The sequence below is a fragment of the Tauraco erythrolophus genome, chromosome 18, assembly GCF_009769465.1.
Source record: "Tauraco erythrolophus isolate bTauEry1 chromosome 18, bTauEry1.pri, whole genome shotgun sequence".
NCBI classification, from domain to species: Eukaryota; Metazoa; Chordata; class Aves; order Musophagiformes; family Musophagidae; genus Tauraco; species Tauraco erythrolophus.
Window position 1 is genome coordinate 6,359,812 of NC_141482.1, and position 16,165 is coordinate 6,375,976.

A 16,165-nucleotide genomic window follows, 5' to 3' on the forward strand; every position below is an offset into this window, starting at 1 on the left:
CAAAACTGCTGCGTTAAAAATGAATTAATTACAGTGCTGAATCGTGAGATCCAATCTTGAATGTGATTCTTGGGGAAGATGATGTACGTGGACACATGTGTGGTGCTCTGGTTGGATCGCTCCTTCAGGAGAGCTCTAAAATTTTCTCTGCGCTGTTCATGCTCAGTCACGCACAGGGTATGTGGCTGCTTGCTGTGTAAAGCCAGCTGACTTCTAACACAAACTTTTCAAAAATAACTAACCTCATAATTGAAATGTAAGCATTTCTTCCCCAAATCCTTGGATTCAGCTGTCACCCACAGTAATTCCGTAAACGTAAGTTGTCTCTGTGAGGATTAGATTTTAGGTGACCATTGTCTTGTGAAGGAGATAGCTCAGCAGCTCACAACATGGGAGTGGAGGCGGAGGAAGATCTGTGGTGAGCAGGGAATTCCTTAGAGGGGAGCTGCTGGAAGGACCTGAATGGAGCACGTGCCTGTGGCCAGGCGACTGCCGAGTGCTCACAGGGAAGGTGTGGTGAATCCAGGGATGGCAGAGGCCAGACTGGTGACAGGACAGGGAAGTACTGAAGCAAGCTGAGTTTCAGTTTGAGCTCTGTTGCTGCAATCACTTGGACAGAGCCAAGGTGAACATAGAAGTCAATTTTAGGATGGCCTGTGTGGCTGTCCAGTGTCCATCACTATCGTACTGCCAAGATGGGTTGAACCAGGGAGAAGAAGGGGACATTTGATCACTTTGCCATTTTTAATAGCTTTTAATTTCACCAGCAGTAAGAGGGGAGGAAATTGCTTTGTGTGGAAATACTGGAGAATTGTCCTCTGTCAAAAGGGCTCTTAGCTGGGCTATAACAAGACCCAAAGCAAAATTGGTCTTGGGAGAAGAGTGAGGGCTCTCTGATTGCCTATGCTTCATTGGTTTTGAAAATCCTGGCTCAGGCCTTTGTGATAGTGCCATCTGAAGGGCTGATTCTGAGTCCAGTTTATTTTGATACTTGGTTGTCATGGCCATCACTGCTGAAAAAGATTCCTCATGCAGATGTGTAGATGCCAATGGAAGAAGTGCATCGTTGGCTGTGCTTAGTAAACAGAGATACTATTTTTTTCAACCCATCTACTGCTTAGGCAAAGGATTTTCTTGATACTGAGCTGGTAAATGTCCGTCTTTCCTGGTGTCAGCTAGTTGTGCCTGTAAGCTAACAGAAGGATGTTGCGTTTTTAGATTTTTAGCAAATGGGTTCAAAACCCATGGAAACTCTTGGCTTTGGAAGATTTTTGGACAGGTTAGAAAATGCTGTTTCCAAGTTTTTCAAGTATGCAGCTAGGAGAGTTTTTCTCAGTGAGACACTTTCATCAGTTTTGGCAACAAAATCACATAGTGATGGATCCGTTTTCATGATGTTCTCTCTGTAGCACAAACTTCTTTCAAAAAGCAGTTACTTTCTCACTCGTTTTTCCAATGGTACCTTCACCTTGAAGGAGCACCTGCAGCGTGTTTATTTCTTGGCTAATATCTGCTGGGTAGCATACTACTGATGGCAGCTGATCAGCAAGTTTGCAATGCTTGTGTTTTTGTAAAAGAAAGCTCTTGAAGTTCAACAGCTCTTTTAAGCCCCTTAAGATAAGCAGTGGACCTCTGTGTGGTACAAGAGGTTTTCATGGTCATTCCCTGTCTCGTTACAACATGCTGTGAAGACTCTACTGGGTGAAGGTCGTGTTTTGGTAAACAAAGGTGACAAAGTGCCCCTTCCAAAACCCAGGCCTGCAGCAGTGCCACCATGTCACTGTCCCTCCACTGTGACCATCCAGCACCTCCTGTCTGCAGCAAAACATCAGCAGAACCCAACTGCAGGGGACTGTAGCCACCTCTGAGAGCCTCTGCCCTGCTGAGGGCTGTGACAGCCGATTTGATAGGGAATATTTCTTCACAGAAGGATTTTGAAGGAAAAAAAACCTGCTTGTTTGTACTGAAGTGATACTGCTTTGACAATGAAAAACGAATGAAAAATAGCTGTTACTCCGTTAGAAATTAAACAAAAGATTTCCAAGGTAACAAGACTGTGGCATTTTCCAATGATTTTTACCTGTATGGGGAATTTTTAAAGTGCTTAATAAAAGCCCGTCACCTGTTGCTAAAATTGAAAATGAATACTTGAGAAAAGTTTACATCAGATTAATGGAATTGCATGTAAATCTCCAGAAAATCCATTCTGCATTTCAGAAGAGCTGCTGTGTTATTGTGAAACACGTGCTGGATCTTTGATAATTCTGAAACAGGTTGAATGGTGCTTGAGCAGGAATCCAAGCCGTTGTTGTCGGTGAAACTTAGGTTTGTACCTTGGTGGCATTTTATAGAGTGTGTGAAGAGTCCCCTCACGGCGTTCTGACAAGTATAGCGCTCCTTCGGCCGTTGTGCACAGTTAAGAGCCTTGCCTGGTTGTCTTTGAAGTAGATAGTTTTTATGTCTGTCTAATAGTTTGATAATTTAATTTCCTGCCCTGTACTTCAAAAAGGCTTTTAAAATAAAAAAGACGCATCAAGAAGGCAGAGCAACTCCAGTGCAGGAGAGTACATGTTTCCTGTATCCACACTCTGAAGGATCTAAACTGCCAAGTCTCAGAAATACCTAAAATAGATAATTTTGATTTCATATGGCAGAAGTGTGTGGAGTGGTGTGTAGAACTTCTTGATTTTGCTTCTTGCTTTCCTCCTCTCCCCCTCACAAGATGACACTTTTGTATGTTAACCACTCATTTACAGCTGTAGTAAACTGGGAGAGAACATTTGTATGCCTCAGATCTTCTTCATCAGCCCTCAAGGAAAGAAAATGCAGAGCCCACTTAAGAAAAATCCGTATCAAAGCATAAACCCACATTGCTATCAAGCAAACTCTGTCAAGCAAAGTGTTTTCTTTTGCTCCTTTTCTCAGGCCTGTACTTACCGATCCCCAAAAGAAAATCTAATACACACCGTGAAATATAAATGTGAGTGGTTAAAAAAATAAAATGAAACAAATCTTAAGTGGCAAGAGGTTTCTGATCTGTGGGAGATGAGCATTTCAAACAAGTAGACCATGTAAAATAATGAAACATTGTGGCCTTTGAAGTCAAGACTTGTTAGGGCTTGGTTCAGAGGTGTTTGGGGTAACAAGTGTCTTTCTGACAGGTGTCTTGGACTTTGTGCATGGAGTGTGGGCTGCCTGGAGGCTGGAGACTGTGGGAATGGCTGTGACAGGGAATGGGAGTAAAGAGGCTGCTCTTGCAGCGCTGATCCGTGTTGTCAATGTGACAAGCATCTGAGCCGCAGGAAGAAAGATCTTCTGTCAGATTGCAGATTTCCTCTATTTACTAAATCTCTTGTGATCACAGCTTGAGATGAACAGAAGCGTGGAACACATAAGGGATTTATAGACCTGATCTGCACTGGCACCTTCTAAGTTTTATGGTTTTGCTAGGAAAAACACAGATTCCAGGCATTTGCTAGTCGTGAATGAAGATAAATCTCAGTTCAGACTTCTTGCACGCCTCCTTTGATTTATTATGTGATCCTGAACTGCTAAGAATTGTGTGCATTGGGGGCAGGAAGAGGCAGGGATATCTGACGTAGGGGAAAAAGCAATTTTTAAAAAAAGATTTCAGCACTCTCTGTTCCCTAGTGTGGGTGGTTTTGTTTTTATTCCCAATTTGAGTGCACAGTTCACCTTGATCAGCTTTCTAATGTGACACTGCCTTCCAGTAGTAAAAATTTTTACTTTTCATTTGGTAGTATGCATGATTCTCACGCATCTATAGAAAGTGTATGCTAAGCCTGATCTCCATCTCAATGTGTGAATATTGTTCTACTTTCTAATATTTTTATCAGCTGTTGATTAGTCCAGCTTTTTATCTTGTTCCTCTTGCTGAAGGCTTGATCTGTTATCTGTGAAAACTGGTGAAAAGACTCCTTTCAACTCTGAAAAAAGCAATTTCAGGGGTTTTTTTAATTGTATTGCTGAAATCCCAGCAGAACCGTTGGGCATCACATATTCATTCCCTGTATGATAACCCTCTAACAGTAAGCACAAAATACTGCAAGCCAGCAGAAAACCTGTCCTTTGCTGTGTGCCTTCTGTTTCTGAAACGCTCCCTGCACAGTCAGCCGTTCCTTGGTATGCGTTAGTCCGGATGTGATCACGGTTTTCCATTAATACCGTGTTACGTCAAACAAGACACGGGCTGCGTAACCATGCTCTGTCCCTATTGTGTGTTTAGATATCGCCGAAATCTCAGCTCACTCTTATTTTACGCTTCACTTGCATTGTAGCAGCTCCCGAGTGGGCAAGCAGAGCTCCGCTTGCAGTGGGCTCTGGTGCTTGCTAGTAGCAGATTCCCAGTCATGAGCTAATCACAGCTGAGAAAATGAGAGAGGAAATAAGAGACACTTTAGATAAAGCATCCTTCCCAGCTTGCGATTTCGAAGCTGGAATGGAAAGGGCCTGGGAAGGGATTATTAACGTGCATAAATGGCACCTGAAGAATGCAGTGTTAAATTACTGCAAAGCTGTTGAGGTTCGAAGAAGGAAGCTGTGATCTGCACATCTGCCGTTCTTTGGAAACACTTTCCACTTGTGACTTTCCCATGTGATCGTAGCGTGAGCAGCTGCCACCAGGTGCCTGTTCTCCCTTCCTCTTGTCCTCCTGCATGCGTCCTCACTGGTAAATACAGCCGTGCTTTCAAGGGAAATGGCTGCTGCTCTTGCGTTTACTGCTTCGTGCGCTTCAGCCTGAGCTCTCCAAGGCCTTCAGATGTCCTTGTTCACACGAAAACTCTAAAGGAAAGGCAGTGAGCAAGCTAGGAAAACGGCTGTAGTGCTTGAGGACGTGCATTGCTACTCATCTGGCCTTTGTCTGAACTAAGCCAGTGCCGTGATACATTTTTAGATGATGAAATCCCTGCTTCTGCCTGTATTGATATGGTGCCCTACTGTATTTTGTTACATTTAAAAAAAAAAAAATCAAACATTGCAGATTGTCAGCATTAAGCACCTTCAGAGGCGTAAAGCTGAGTGCTGTTGCAGTGGTTCAGCTGTAATGGTCTGGGTGAAAAGGAGGATTCTATTTTGTCAGCAAATCTGCATATTTCTAAAGCAAATTGTGAACAATTGTTTTATGATCCAGTTGTCCTCTTTTCAGGCTAACTTGCACTGAAGCTCCCCTCTATCTTACAGAGGTTTTGCTGTCCTAGTTCAGTGACTGCAAGCTGGCTTGTTGGCAGAGGGGTATGTGTAGCAAAGGTAACAAAGGATCCACAATGCTCTGAGGCATAAATTAAGGATAAAATTATCTGGGTGCATATGGTCTTGAGACCTTTTTGTTTGGTTGTGTTTGGTTTCTTTAAAGAAAAGTGGTTTTTTTGTTTTGTTTTGTTTTTTTTTTCCAATTCGGAATTGGCCAGCAAGGCAGACTTCTGATCTTTAAATTGTTCCCAGACCCTCCTAATAATAGCTTTGGGGTTGCCTGGAAATAGCTTTCTGATAGGAGGCTGAAACCTCTTCTTCAGGGTAAGGATGGCATCCTGTTGCCTTCTTTTTTCTCTTGAGATTAGTGTGGTGGTTAAATTGTGTTCCCCTGGAGGCTTGCGTAAGTACCTTAGCCAAATGAAAGACCAAAGCTGCTCAGCTTGCTGACTGCAGTTAATATCTGTGCAATTTGCTTTGCTTTTGGAGGAAAAAAAAGTTACTCTTCTCAGGATTGTTGCTTAAGGCCTTTGTTATCATCGTGTTTCCAAATGAGCTTTTCTGTGAGATGCAGATTCCAAGCCCTCCTAGGGAAGAGGGGCACGTGTGTTCATTGCTGCACGTGGCAGAAAATTTTAGACTGAGTTGTTGAAGTCAGAGCTGTGGTCTAGTGTCTAGAAACACATCGGGCTGACAAGCAGTCTGCTTACAAATGAGGGAAGGAAATCTGTGTTCCTTTTTTACATTGGAGCGAGTAGCTCATGAAATCAGATTTTTATCTGGGGAATTTCTTCCAGTCACATTCCAGGAGCAGCAGCAAGCAAGACCTCGGGGCCTAGCCACCAATACTGCTGTTTTGAAAATGAAGCTGCAGGGTGAAACTGGAGACAAGAGTTTCCTTGGGTTATCTGAGCCCACATTACTTTGGTGAGAATTAGCAAAGGGGAAGGATAGTCTTGTGATTAAAAAGTAAAAATAAATAAACCAACAACAGACTGAGTCAGGAATCCAGACTTCTTGATTCGACTCTGGTGCTGAAAAATCTTAGCTTTAGATTAGATTGCATAGCAGCTTTTCAATGATGACCACTTGCTCTTTTTCAAGAGGGATGTCGTTTGAGCTTCTGCTTAAGGAAGTCTAAGTTTTTACACTTTTTTTATTCCAGCTGTAGTCTGTAAGCACTCAACACACACACAAACTGCCACTGCTTCTCTAGGCCAATAGGATTTTCTTACTTTTTCAGTATTAGCTTTGCAGATATAGATTGCCGTCTATTAATTTGCTTTTAGTCACGTTTTGTGTACATGCCAGGGCTCTATCAGTCACAGCATGAAAGCTAGGGCTTTTGGCTGCTAGTGAGAACGAGTATGGTGCTTTGGAAAACTTCGGGGTTTTTTTTTCATTTTTTAGCTATTCCAAACTCCCAAGCAACAGACACTGTCATGAACTTTACCTTAGAGAACTAACCCCATTGATTGCAGTGTGTACCATGCTTTGAAGATGCAAATTGTTGTCCAAGTAAAACATGCTATTTCAGGTAGGATTTAAATACCAGATAAGAACAAGAAAGAGTCAGAAAATAGACACAAGCAGACTTGTAGAAAACAAAATGAGTCTAGCCTTGCGTGTTTGTTTTCACGGTTTTTCCTGTATGATGATATACCTTTGTAGAACTTAAATCTTTGGGAAACGAGGTGTCTAGCATACAGATAACAGTACAAGATATCAAGCCAGAATTTCCAGACCTTCGTGAGTTTAAAAGTGATTAATAACACGTGTGGGGTTTGTGCTTTCAGACAGTCAGTGAGTCTAGTTGGAGGAAAGGAAAATGAAGTAGGTATCTTGAGACTGAGATACTGATGAATAAAGAAGGTAGAGAAACTGGGATGTCAAATCTGAGCAAGAGTAGCAGGCATCTCGTGGATTTCCAAGATCCAGTGTCAGGATGTTCTGTCTGTGTACTTGCGTGTCGTGATCACACAGTGTACATAACACGATCTGCTGGGTAAGAATAGTCTGCAGTTGTTGAATCTTCACTCACAGGCAGCATGTGGTGCTGAGTGCCAGTTGCCTTTTAATACTTAGATGCTCCTTTACAGTTTTATATGTGGTGCAAAGAGGTTGTTAGAGGGTTAAAATGAAACTGGTTTCTCTTCCTACTGATCTCTTAGTGTGACACAGTACCTGAATATACTGATTTCCTTCAGAGATGGATTTTCAGACTTTAATAACTGCTTGGGCTTGGTGTGTATTTATTGGAGTGTGTGCTGCTCTGAGCTTGAATAATTTAGGCCTTTTGCAGGTTCAGGGCCATTCGTGCTAGTGTTACGTGAGGCTCTGAAACTCTCCGCGTTGGACTTCAGTCTGCAGTTCTACAGCTGAGTGTGGGCTGGCATATTTGTGACTGTGGTTGCCTTGCTCTTAATCACATTCAAGCTTTATGGGAGCTGGTTAACATGCTGCTTGCTTTCTGTATCCATCAAACATCCATCTCTTTTGCAGTCTGTTTTTTATGATAGGAAGAAGACTGGAAGCGTATACAATTTGTAAAAATCACACTCTTACCTTATCATCCGGACTTGCTGTTTTTCAGGACTATGTTCCCCCAGATTGGTTTGGGCTGGCACTTGAGTGTTGAAATAACTGAAATAAGGAAGCTGCCTATTTCTAGTAAAGCTCTGCGTTACACTGTGTAGTCCTAAGGAGAAGCGGAGTGTGTCCCAGAGAGGAGCGGTGATGGGAGTCAAGTGCTGAGACAGGAGGAGCATGAAATGCCAGCACGAGGAAGGCAGCTTGCTTGGTGTCTAACCGTGCCCAGTAGAAGAGAGCCTGATTTCCACCATGCCTTTGGCTTGCTTAAGCTCAGGGGGTCCACACAACTTACAAATGTGTGGTGAAGGTCTGTCGAATTGACAGGCTTGCTGCTCGGCTTTCCGCAGCGGTGCTGCCAGTCCTTGTAGCCAGTTCTTGCAGTTCCTATTGTGAGTCTCCTGAGAGCGTTTCCTCGCTTTCTGGCTTCAAGGGTCAAGTCATTCCATGAGAAAACTCATTTCCTTTTAAAACAGCCATGTGTCTTGAAATGTGATCCAATTTTACCTAAATGTCTCAGAAATCAGAAGAGGGTAGAAACATTTCTTTTATTCTCCTTTGGGGCATTTTTCCTCTGTTCTGACTAAGGAATTTTGAGTGTTAAACTCTCAATGCTGTTATCCATAGCACCAGACTCTGAGTAGTAGCAGACCAGATTCTTGCTTGGAAACACCTTTGGTGAGTTCCCGTCCAGCCTGGCAGGATCATCTCAGCCGAGCAGAGCTGACCACACTGGTGAGACACGATTGGCAGAACAGCTCCAACTGAGGACTGCAGCGTTATTCCTGCCGTTTCTGTTTGACTTTGCATAAACACAAGGACGTCGCATATCCTGTTTGCTCTGGTTTTCCCATCTGTTTGGGAATAATAGAGATCAGCGATTTTTCTCTTTAAGTTCCAGGGATGAGAGCTGCTACATTGACAAACTGTTGTCTGAGCAAAAGCTGACACGGGCATTGGTGGGACTGGCGGCTCTATTCCAGTGACCATTTACGTGGACTAGGAAAAAAGGAAAAGCAGAAACAGTGAGAATTGAACCCAAAGTGTTGAGCTTTAAGTGTAGCAGCTGTGATTTCCTCAGCAATCCAGGCTGATGGGGGGTTTCCTGAAGTGGAGCGCTTGGCAGTTGTGGTTTTGTGGCATGTTTCCCTCCTGTTCCTCTTCCTCCCAAGGAGAATGGACGATATGTGACAGGAGACTGTGGTGTATCTTCCTGTTAAGGTGATTCCTTATTTTGTAGGGTTTGTAATGATCAAAACCTGTGACTCTCTGCTGTTGGAAGTTGCCCGTGTTGGTCAAATCTTGTGTTCCTCTCTGCAAACATACTCTTTTGTCTTACAGTGAGCACAAAGATTCCTCGGAAAAGAAACACAAAGACAAGGAGAAAACCAAACACAAAGATGGCAGCTCAGAGAAACACAAAGACAAACACAAAGATAAAGACAAGGAGAAGAGAAAGGAAGAGAAGGTAGGTGTCTCTTGTGGGAGAGACAAGATGATGATTCTGGTTTATGCTACTGAATGGTACAAACTCAGTGGGTTAGTTGTGGCTTATACTTCCAAGTTTTTGTCAACGTGGAGAGAATTATCCAAACACTGGCCCAGTGGAGTGCTAGATATGAACTTGTAAGGACTTTGTCTGCAGGTGTTGTGAATGGAAACCGTTCCACTGTGGAGCTGTTTCCACTGACTCCACGCTTTTTCCCATTACTTTTCACTTTGGCAAGCTTAGATTCAGAGACAAGGGAGAAGACGATCTGTTAGATCACATTCATTCCGTGCAAGGACAAACTATACCCTTAACTCCCATCTATTGATGAAATTGGAGGACCAGTAAATGCTGAATTGATTAAGACTTACAGAAAATGTTGCCTTTTTGGTGTGTCGTGTAGGTCACTAAGGGCTACAGGGGATGAAGATATAGTCACAGTGCCCTTCGGTTTCTTCTCCAAGTTAAACATCCCACCCGTGTTGCATGTTGGAAAAGCATAAGGTGCTCTGGGCAGTACTAATCAGCTCCTACTCTTTACGTTTTTCAGATGAAAGCATCTGGTGATATGAAAATAAAGAAGGAAAAGGAAAATGGCTTCTCCAGGTAAGAAATCAGGTCTATGATCTGAAGAAAGTAGCAGTTTGACTTTTCGTAGGTGCTCAGTGTTTGACTTCTCTCGCTTGGTCTTGGGGAAAAAATTGGAACGCTTTTGGCCCCTTCAGACTATATATTCTTCTCAGTAAGGGGAATTGGTAATGGATCTACTCACCTAGTAACTGGAGATGGGAGCTGTTGAATACCTGGTATCTGCCTGCGCATGCTGAGTTTGTTCAAGTGTTAAATAGTTGAATTCTGCCGAGGACAGATTGAACTACGGAATCATTGGTAGCTGGAGTTGAAAGAACCTCTGTTGTAAAATTGGTACTTGAGCTCTGCAGGCAGTCTGCTGGGGACAGGGCCTTGTAGAGACAGTCCAGATTGCCTCTGGGCGTCTCTTCTGTGAGTGACTACAGCCTAAAGCCTTTGTACAGGAGCGACGAGTAAGGAGGGTGCTTGTGTAAAATCAGAAGTATGTTCAGAAAATGCTTAGGTGTCCTACTCCACTAAATTCCTGGTAATAACAGAGCCACCTGGACTTAAATGTTGTATCAGTCATGACTAAGTAGTCCTCTTAAAAACCTGAATATAAGGAAGAAATTTTTCACTCAGAGGGTGGTGAGGCACTGGAACAGGTTGCCCAGAGAAGTTGTAGATGCCCCATCCCTGGAAGTGTTCAAGGCCAGGTTGGATGAGGCTTTGGGCAACCTGGTGTAGTGGAGGGTTTCCCTGCCCATGGCAGGGGGGTTGGAACTAGATGATCTTTGAGGTCCGTTCCAACTCTAACCATTCTGTGATTCTGTAATTGATAAGAAGAGTACTTAATAGTTTACCAGCTAAGATCTCTTGTGATTTGTTTAAATCCAGCTATTGGTTATTTTTAAGGTGATAAATCTGGTCCACTGAGTTATTGGAGATCTGTGGTATGGTGGATGCATATGTTCTTATCTGTTAGTCAAGAAAACCTTTCAGTCACATGTCCAGTTTTATGAATCCACTTAAAAAACCAAAACAACCAAAAACTGAAACAACAACAAAATCCTGCCAGTCTCACCATGTTCTGTGGACGCAGAGAGGTTGGCAGAAGACACTTGTCTAGTTAGTGTTAGTTATTCTTTGCATATTTTGAATGTGTCCCCTTGACACGAGTTCCATCGGTTTCATTTTCTTACTCTAACTATTTAAGAATGCAAACGGAGTAGCTGCACTTGGCACAGGGAAGAGGCGCCCTCTCCAGGCCCTTGCAGGGACACTGCAAATAGAAAGCAACGATGTTGAGGTGTTCCATGGTGTAGGAGACGGTTAATAATAACTCTATTCAGCAGAATTGCATGCATGTGCTAATCTTGCCAGGGACGTTGGGTGTTCTCATATCAAGATAGCTAGGTCCTCTTTAGGTCCAAGAGCACTTTTGTGTGTGTGTGTTTGAGGAAAGCCCGAAGGAGCCATCCCAATTGTGGCTTCTTCAGGGCCAAAAGCTGGCTAAGAGTAATTATTTTCTTTTTTTCCTGCTGAAATATTCTTTTACAAACTCACCAGAGAAAAATGTCCCCACTCAGATGGTTTTGATTTTCTTCCTGAAGACTTAGTATGATGAGCGATGTTACAGTCTTGGGAACAATGCAAGTCAAGGTTGAGCTTGGTCACACGGCTCCTTTCTTTTAATATAATCACACTTCATTTCCCACTGTTACAAAATGTTGTGAAATATTTAAGTGTTAAAATAGACTAGATAAAATTCCTAGCAGCTTAATGAATAGTAGTTCTAGATCTTTGCCAGGAAGAGAGAATAAATGGAATGGGACAAATTCTTCTTTTTCCATAGACATTTTGCAACTGTCTCCATGCTGCAGACTTGTGTCTTGGTTAATCACAGGCGATGCCACAGAAATGGCTTCTTACAGCAGCCCCTATCTGTCTCCCCTGAGCTGCATTTGCCAGTGGCTTTACAGCTGTAAAAGAGCAAACTGCCTTGTTCTGCTTCATGGACACATTGCCAGATAAAATAAGACTCCAGAACGTCTCTTGCTGACTGTGATCTACAAAGCAGAATGCTGCTTTTTTTCCTCCCACTCGATCCAATTGCAAAATCCACATGTTGACCCGGAAACTGAGTCAATTTGATATACAAATTGCTGATTGCATATGAATAGGAAAGCCCAAGATGGCACTGTTACTTTTTCTACCTGGGTGGAACAGCACTAAGTGCTTCAAAATGTAATTTCAGACTCTTTGAGATATCTTTTTCTTTATGAAGATACATGAAATGCTTCTGTGAAATCTAGAAACAATGAGTTTGTTTAAAGGGATAGTTTCTCTTGCACTCATTGTTTTTCTTTTTTTTTTTTTTTTCCTTCTTATTGGTGTCTTGGGACATTATGGCTGAAAACATTGAGCCTAATTTAATATTTGCAGTCTGTTGAAAAGGACGGGATTATTTGCTTCCCACAGTTTGGACAGTGAAAGGAGACCGATCAGTTTAACTTTGCCAAATCTTTTTCCTTTTCTGGTTTTCACATGTCTCAACATTTAGTTGGCAAAAGATTCAGGGAATAGCTTTCAAATCTTAGTGTAGTTGATAATCTTTTTCTCTCTTATCAGCCTCAATAAGGATACTGAGTTGAAACTGAATAATGTCCTCCATTTGACTAAACATATCCATGCATTTCAGTTTTCATTTAAGTATATTTGAAGGTGCTGGAAGCTATACAGTCGTTTTTACTCAAAACCTCAAAGAAACAAAGTGAAATCTAAGCAGTTGAAATTGATGATGATGTTGCTTGAGAAATGGCAAATACATAGATGTGAAAAGACTCTCTCCTTATGCTGTCTTGTGAATATTCAGAGAATGACACACCTCAGGTCTTTGGGGTCTTTAAGATGACAATACCTTCCAGGACTGGAACACATGCCTGTTTTGCAGATGATCAGTTTCTTAAAACTGAGTTGTTGCTAAACTTCCTATTTGAAGTTAGAACCACCTTTCTTTGCTTCTTTTTGTAGTCCACTACGTATTAAAGATGAACCAGATGATGATGGGTTTTATGCATCTCCTAAAGAGGACTCCAAACCCCTGAAGAGACCTCGAGAAGATGATGAGTAAGTGATGTGGGTGCTGGTGGCTTGGATGTTTGCCTTAAGTTTTAAAAAGAAAACATTGAGGGAGCAGGTTGGATTTGAGGTCATCAGCACAAACTTGTTCAGATGGGTGACTGGAGATCTGAGACCAGACTCCTTATGCTGTTACAAGTTCTCTGAGCAGGTCAGGGATAGTATTTGTGGTGTCCAAGGCAGAATACCGTCACCTGTTTCTGCAGATGGTGCTGTGAAATGCTGCAGTGCTAGTAAATAATAGAACAAACAAACATACAAAAACCAACAAAACCCCACCACCCAGAAGGTAGGTAGAGAAAAGGCATGGATGAAGATTGTAAAACATAAATCTGAGCAAGTAGGATATTAAAGTTAGCTAAGTGGCTACAGTGGTGTCTGTTGAGTGAGGAAACGACTGCACAAGAGGGAAAAAATGCATTGTCAGCCTGTTTGGGAGTGACGGGGAGGTTTGCCTGCACTGCCTGGCATGATTCGCCTGGAGTATTAATATGTTGTAGGTTATGCTGAGGATTTTTGTCTCTAAATCAAAAGAAAAACACACACGATGTTTGCCTGATGTAGCAACCTACCCAGTAAAATAAAAGCCCAATTACATCACGCTGTGATCTGTCACCATCTTCAGATAATATGACCTTATGAGCAGTTTGGAGTTAAAGGGTTGGAATAGTGGCATTCTGTGCCTGTGTGGTATTTCTCAGTTTCCAAGAGAGATGGGTGTGACATCTTTTCTTTTGTGTAATCATTTGCTGCCTTCTGTTAAGTTTTTGTGACCTCCTATCTCATGTCTGCAATGGAAAGATTAAGTGTTTGCCAGTAGTAAATTTTGCTATTGTTTGAACTAGTGGGGGATGCGAAAACTGAGCCTTGTAGGCTGATCCCAGACTGACTGGAAAAGGAGTTGGGGGTAGAACACACCACTATCCTTTTCCCCATTTATCCCTTCCTGTGTAATCACTGGGTGGCCACTAAGGCTTTTGGATTCATTCTTCATCAAGGAAGATTTTTTTTGCTTCAGCTGTCTGAAACTTGTGGAGAGGTATTCACAGTAATAGCTTATGGGTTTTAGGGTTTTGTAGGCTTGTTTTGCTGGATAGGAATTATTCAGTCTTCTGAGAGAGTGGGGCATAAAGTTACATTCTTTAGAAACTAAACATGCCAGAAATATTGTGAACTTGTGCGTGCGAACTTTGACTTCTCTTTATTTTTTGTACTAGAATTATTTTCATCAGCTAGTCTCTTTTTCTTCTTACAGTGCTGACTACAAACCCAAGAAAATCAAAACAGAAGACATCAAGAAAGCAAAGAAAAGGAAACAAGAGGAAGAAGAGGTAATGTGAAAGATGAGTTTCTGTGATCAAGACAAGCAAGGCTGACAGTTTATGCTGATTTACCTAGAGCAGGGAGAATCTGATTCAAGGGGAAGGAGGTAGGGGCCAGGCTGTGACAAACCTGCATGTGGTAGTTCCCCACCTATGTTGCAGGTTAACTTACACGAGCCATAATGTATAAAAAAAGTCAGGAAAACTTTCTCTCCTACTCTTAAAACAATGGATGGAGAAGATGCCTCCAGGACCTGAACTTCCAGCCTGTTCCAGGCGATTCACAGTCCTTCTGTTAGGCAGCTCTCAGAGGGTAGAGGAGCCTCACTAACATCTGGTAATTGCACAGATGTAGCACAGTTCAGAAGCAGAGGAGATGAAACTGAGACTAGCAGCTAGGAAGACACATAAAGCTTTTACGTGGAGCCTAGGGTGGAAATTTCTTTGGAGAGGGACTTGGCAAAGAGAGGTCAGCCATGTCTTGAGACTAATGAACTGTGCTCCACATCTAGCAAAGGCACCCTTGAGAGGCACGTGTTGCAAGCACCCCCTGACAACATGGTTGATTCTTCCCTTCAATGAAGGTGTCTCTGTAGTGAGCATATGCCAGTACATTCCCAGAAGGCACCTCACAGTGGTGTAAGCGTGCTCTCCAGCATTTGTCAGACTAGATACACTAGTGCAGGCCAAGGAAGGTGTTTCTGTAACTTGGCAATCACGTTGCTATGGCCCAGACTTGCTGCTTGTCAGGTGAGGCAGAATAACTGGCTGTGCGTGCACTTAGCATGTCCCAGGTGTAAAGTAAAAGAATTTGGCTTTTAAGTGCCAATAAAGTAAAAGAATTTGGCTTTTTTTAAGTGGGACCATCACCAGGCTTTGACTTAATAGAATGATCTAAGAGCATGTTTATGTAGTGAGGCTGCAGAAGTTCAATTGTTTGTGGTCACACTTATATATCCCAAGAGACTTTTAAACACCTTTTCAGGGAGAGGGAAGATGCAGTCGCTTCTAACAGATTCTTGCTCTTTTTGCAGGACAGCAAAGCAAAGAAAGCTAAGAGCAAAGATAAGAAGGTCCCTGAAGCAGACAAGAGAAAGAAGCCGAAAAAAGAAGAGGAGCAAAAATGGAAATGGTAACTATCTGTGGATGATGTAGGCTACTCTCTGCACCTGGACTGTCCCTGTTACCTCCCCTGCTCACTGAGTGAGCACATCTGGCTTTCTCTTTTATTGATTCATGAGGATTTGTTCTGAATAATTGGCTTATTTCTCTGGTAATATCTCGTTTGCTATGTTCCTCCTCTGAAGCAGAAGTGAAATACGTTTTTTGTTATACCTAAAACAAGAAATAAGGTTGGTTTTTATGGAGTTGTTTGAGCTTTCACTCACTCCTAATTTTTTTTTAGAATTTTTTTAAATCTGAACTTTTTGGTTAATTTGGAAGACAGGCCTGTGTTGCATCAGTAGTGCCCTGTGTAAGAAACCCGCTGGATTTTTTTAAGTAGCAGTAATTTAAGCTATTGTTATTGCTAGATTTGAGGAGCTGTTACTTACATGTTTTGAAGTTTGGGCCTTAGTACTTCCCTCAGTTTAATGCATATGTAGTTTTCAAAAGCACGTGTGTTTTCTGCACTCCTATAATGTACTTTTATGGTCTTTTGGGGATGTTGTTTCCATGAGTGTTTTCTTTTCCCACATCATTTGGCTATTTTTAGTAGATCTGTAGTGTTGAGGAATGCCTTTGCAATCTTGTTCAGTCCTTTCAGGTTCAGTCTTTTATGCCTTTATTGTCACTCTTATTGATTCACCTCTTCTGAAGTGTCTATAGTCTTTGTGTATTTCTT

The 16,165-nt window shown here is 42.3% G+C and overlaps 1 protein-coding gene across 3 annotated transcripts in view; it reads left to right on the forward strand.

Annotated features, from left to right (window-relative positions):
• Window positions 1-16,165, forward strand: part of TOP1 (DNA topoisomerase I) — a 68,056-nt gene that overhangs the window by 32,022 nt on the left and 19,869 nt on the right. For all 3 annotated transcript variants that reach the window (XM_086622731.1, XM_086622732.1, XM_086622730.1), the window contains 5 exons: window positions 9,142-9,268; window positions 9,840-9,895; window positions 12,893-12,988; window positions 14,256-14,331; window positions 15,357-15,454. In XM_086622731.1, coding sequence (XP_086478857.1) covers window positions 9,142-9,268; window positions 9,840-9,895; window positions 12,893-12,988; window positions 14,256-14,331; window positions 15,357-15,454 — 453 coding nt within the window. The remainder of the gene's footprint in view (window positions 1-9,141; window positions 9,269-9,839; window positions 9,896-12,892; window positions 12,989-14,255; window positions 14,332-15,356; window positions 15,455-16,165) is intronic.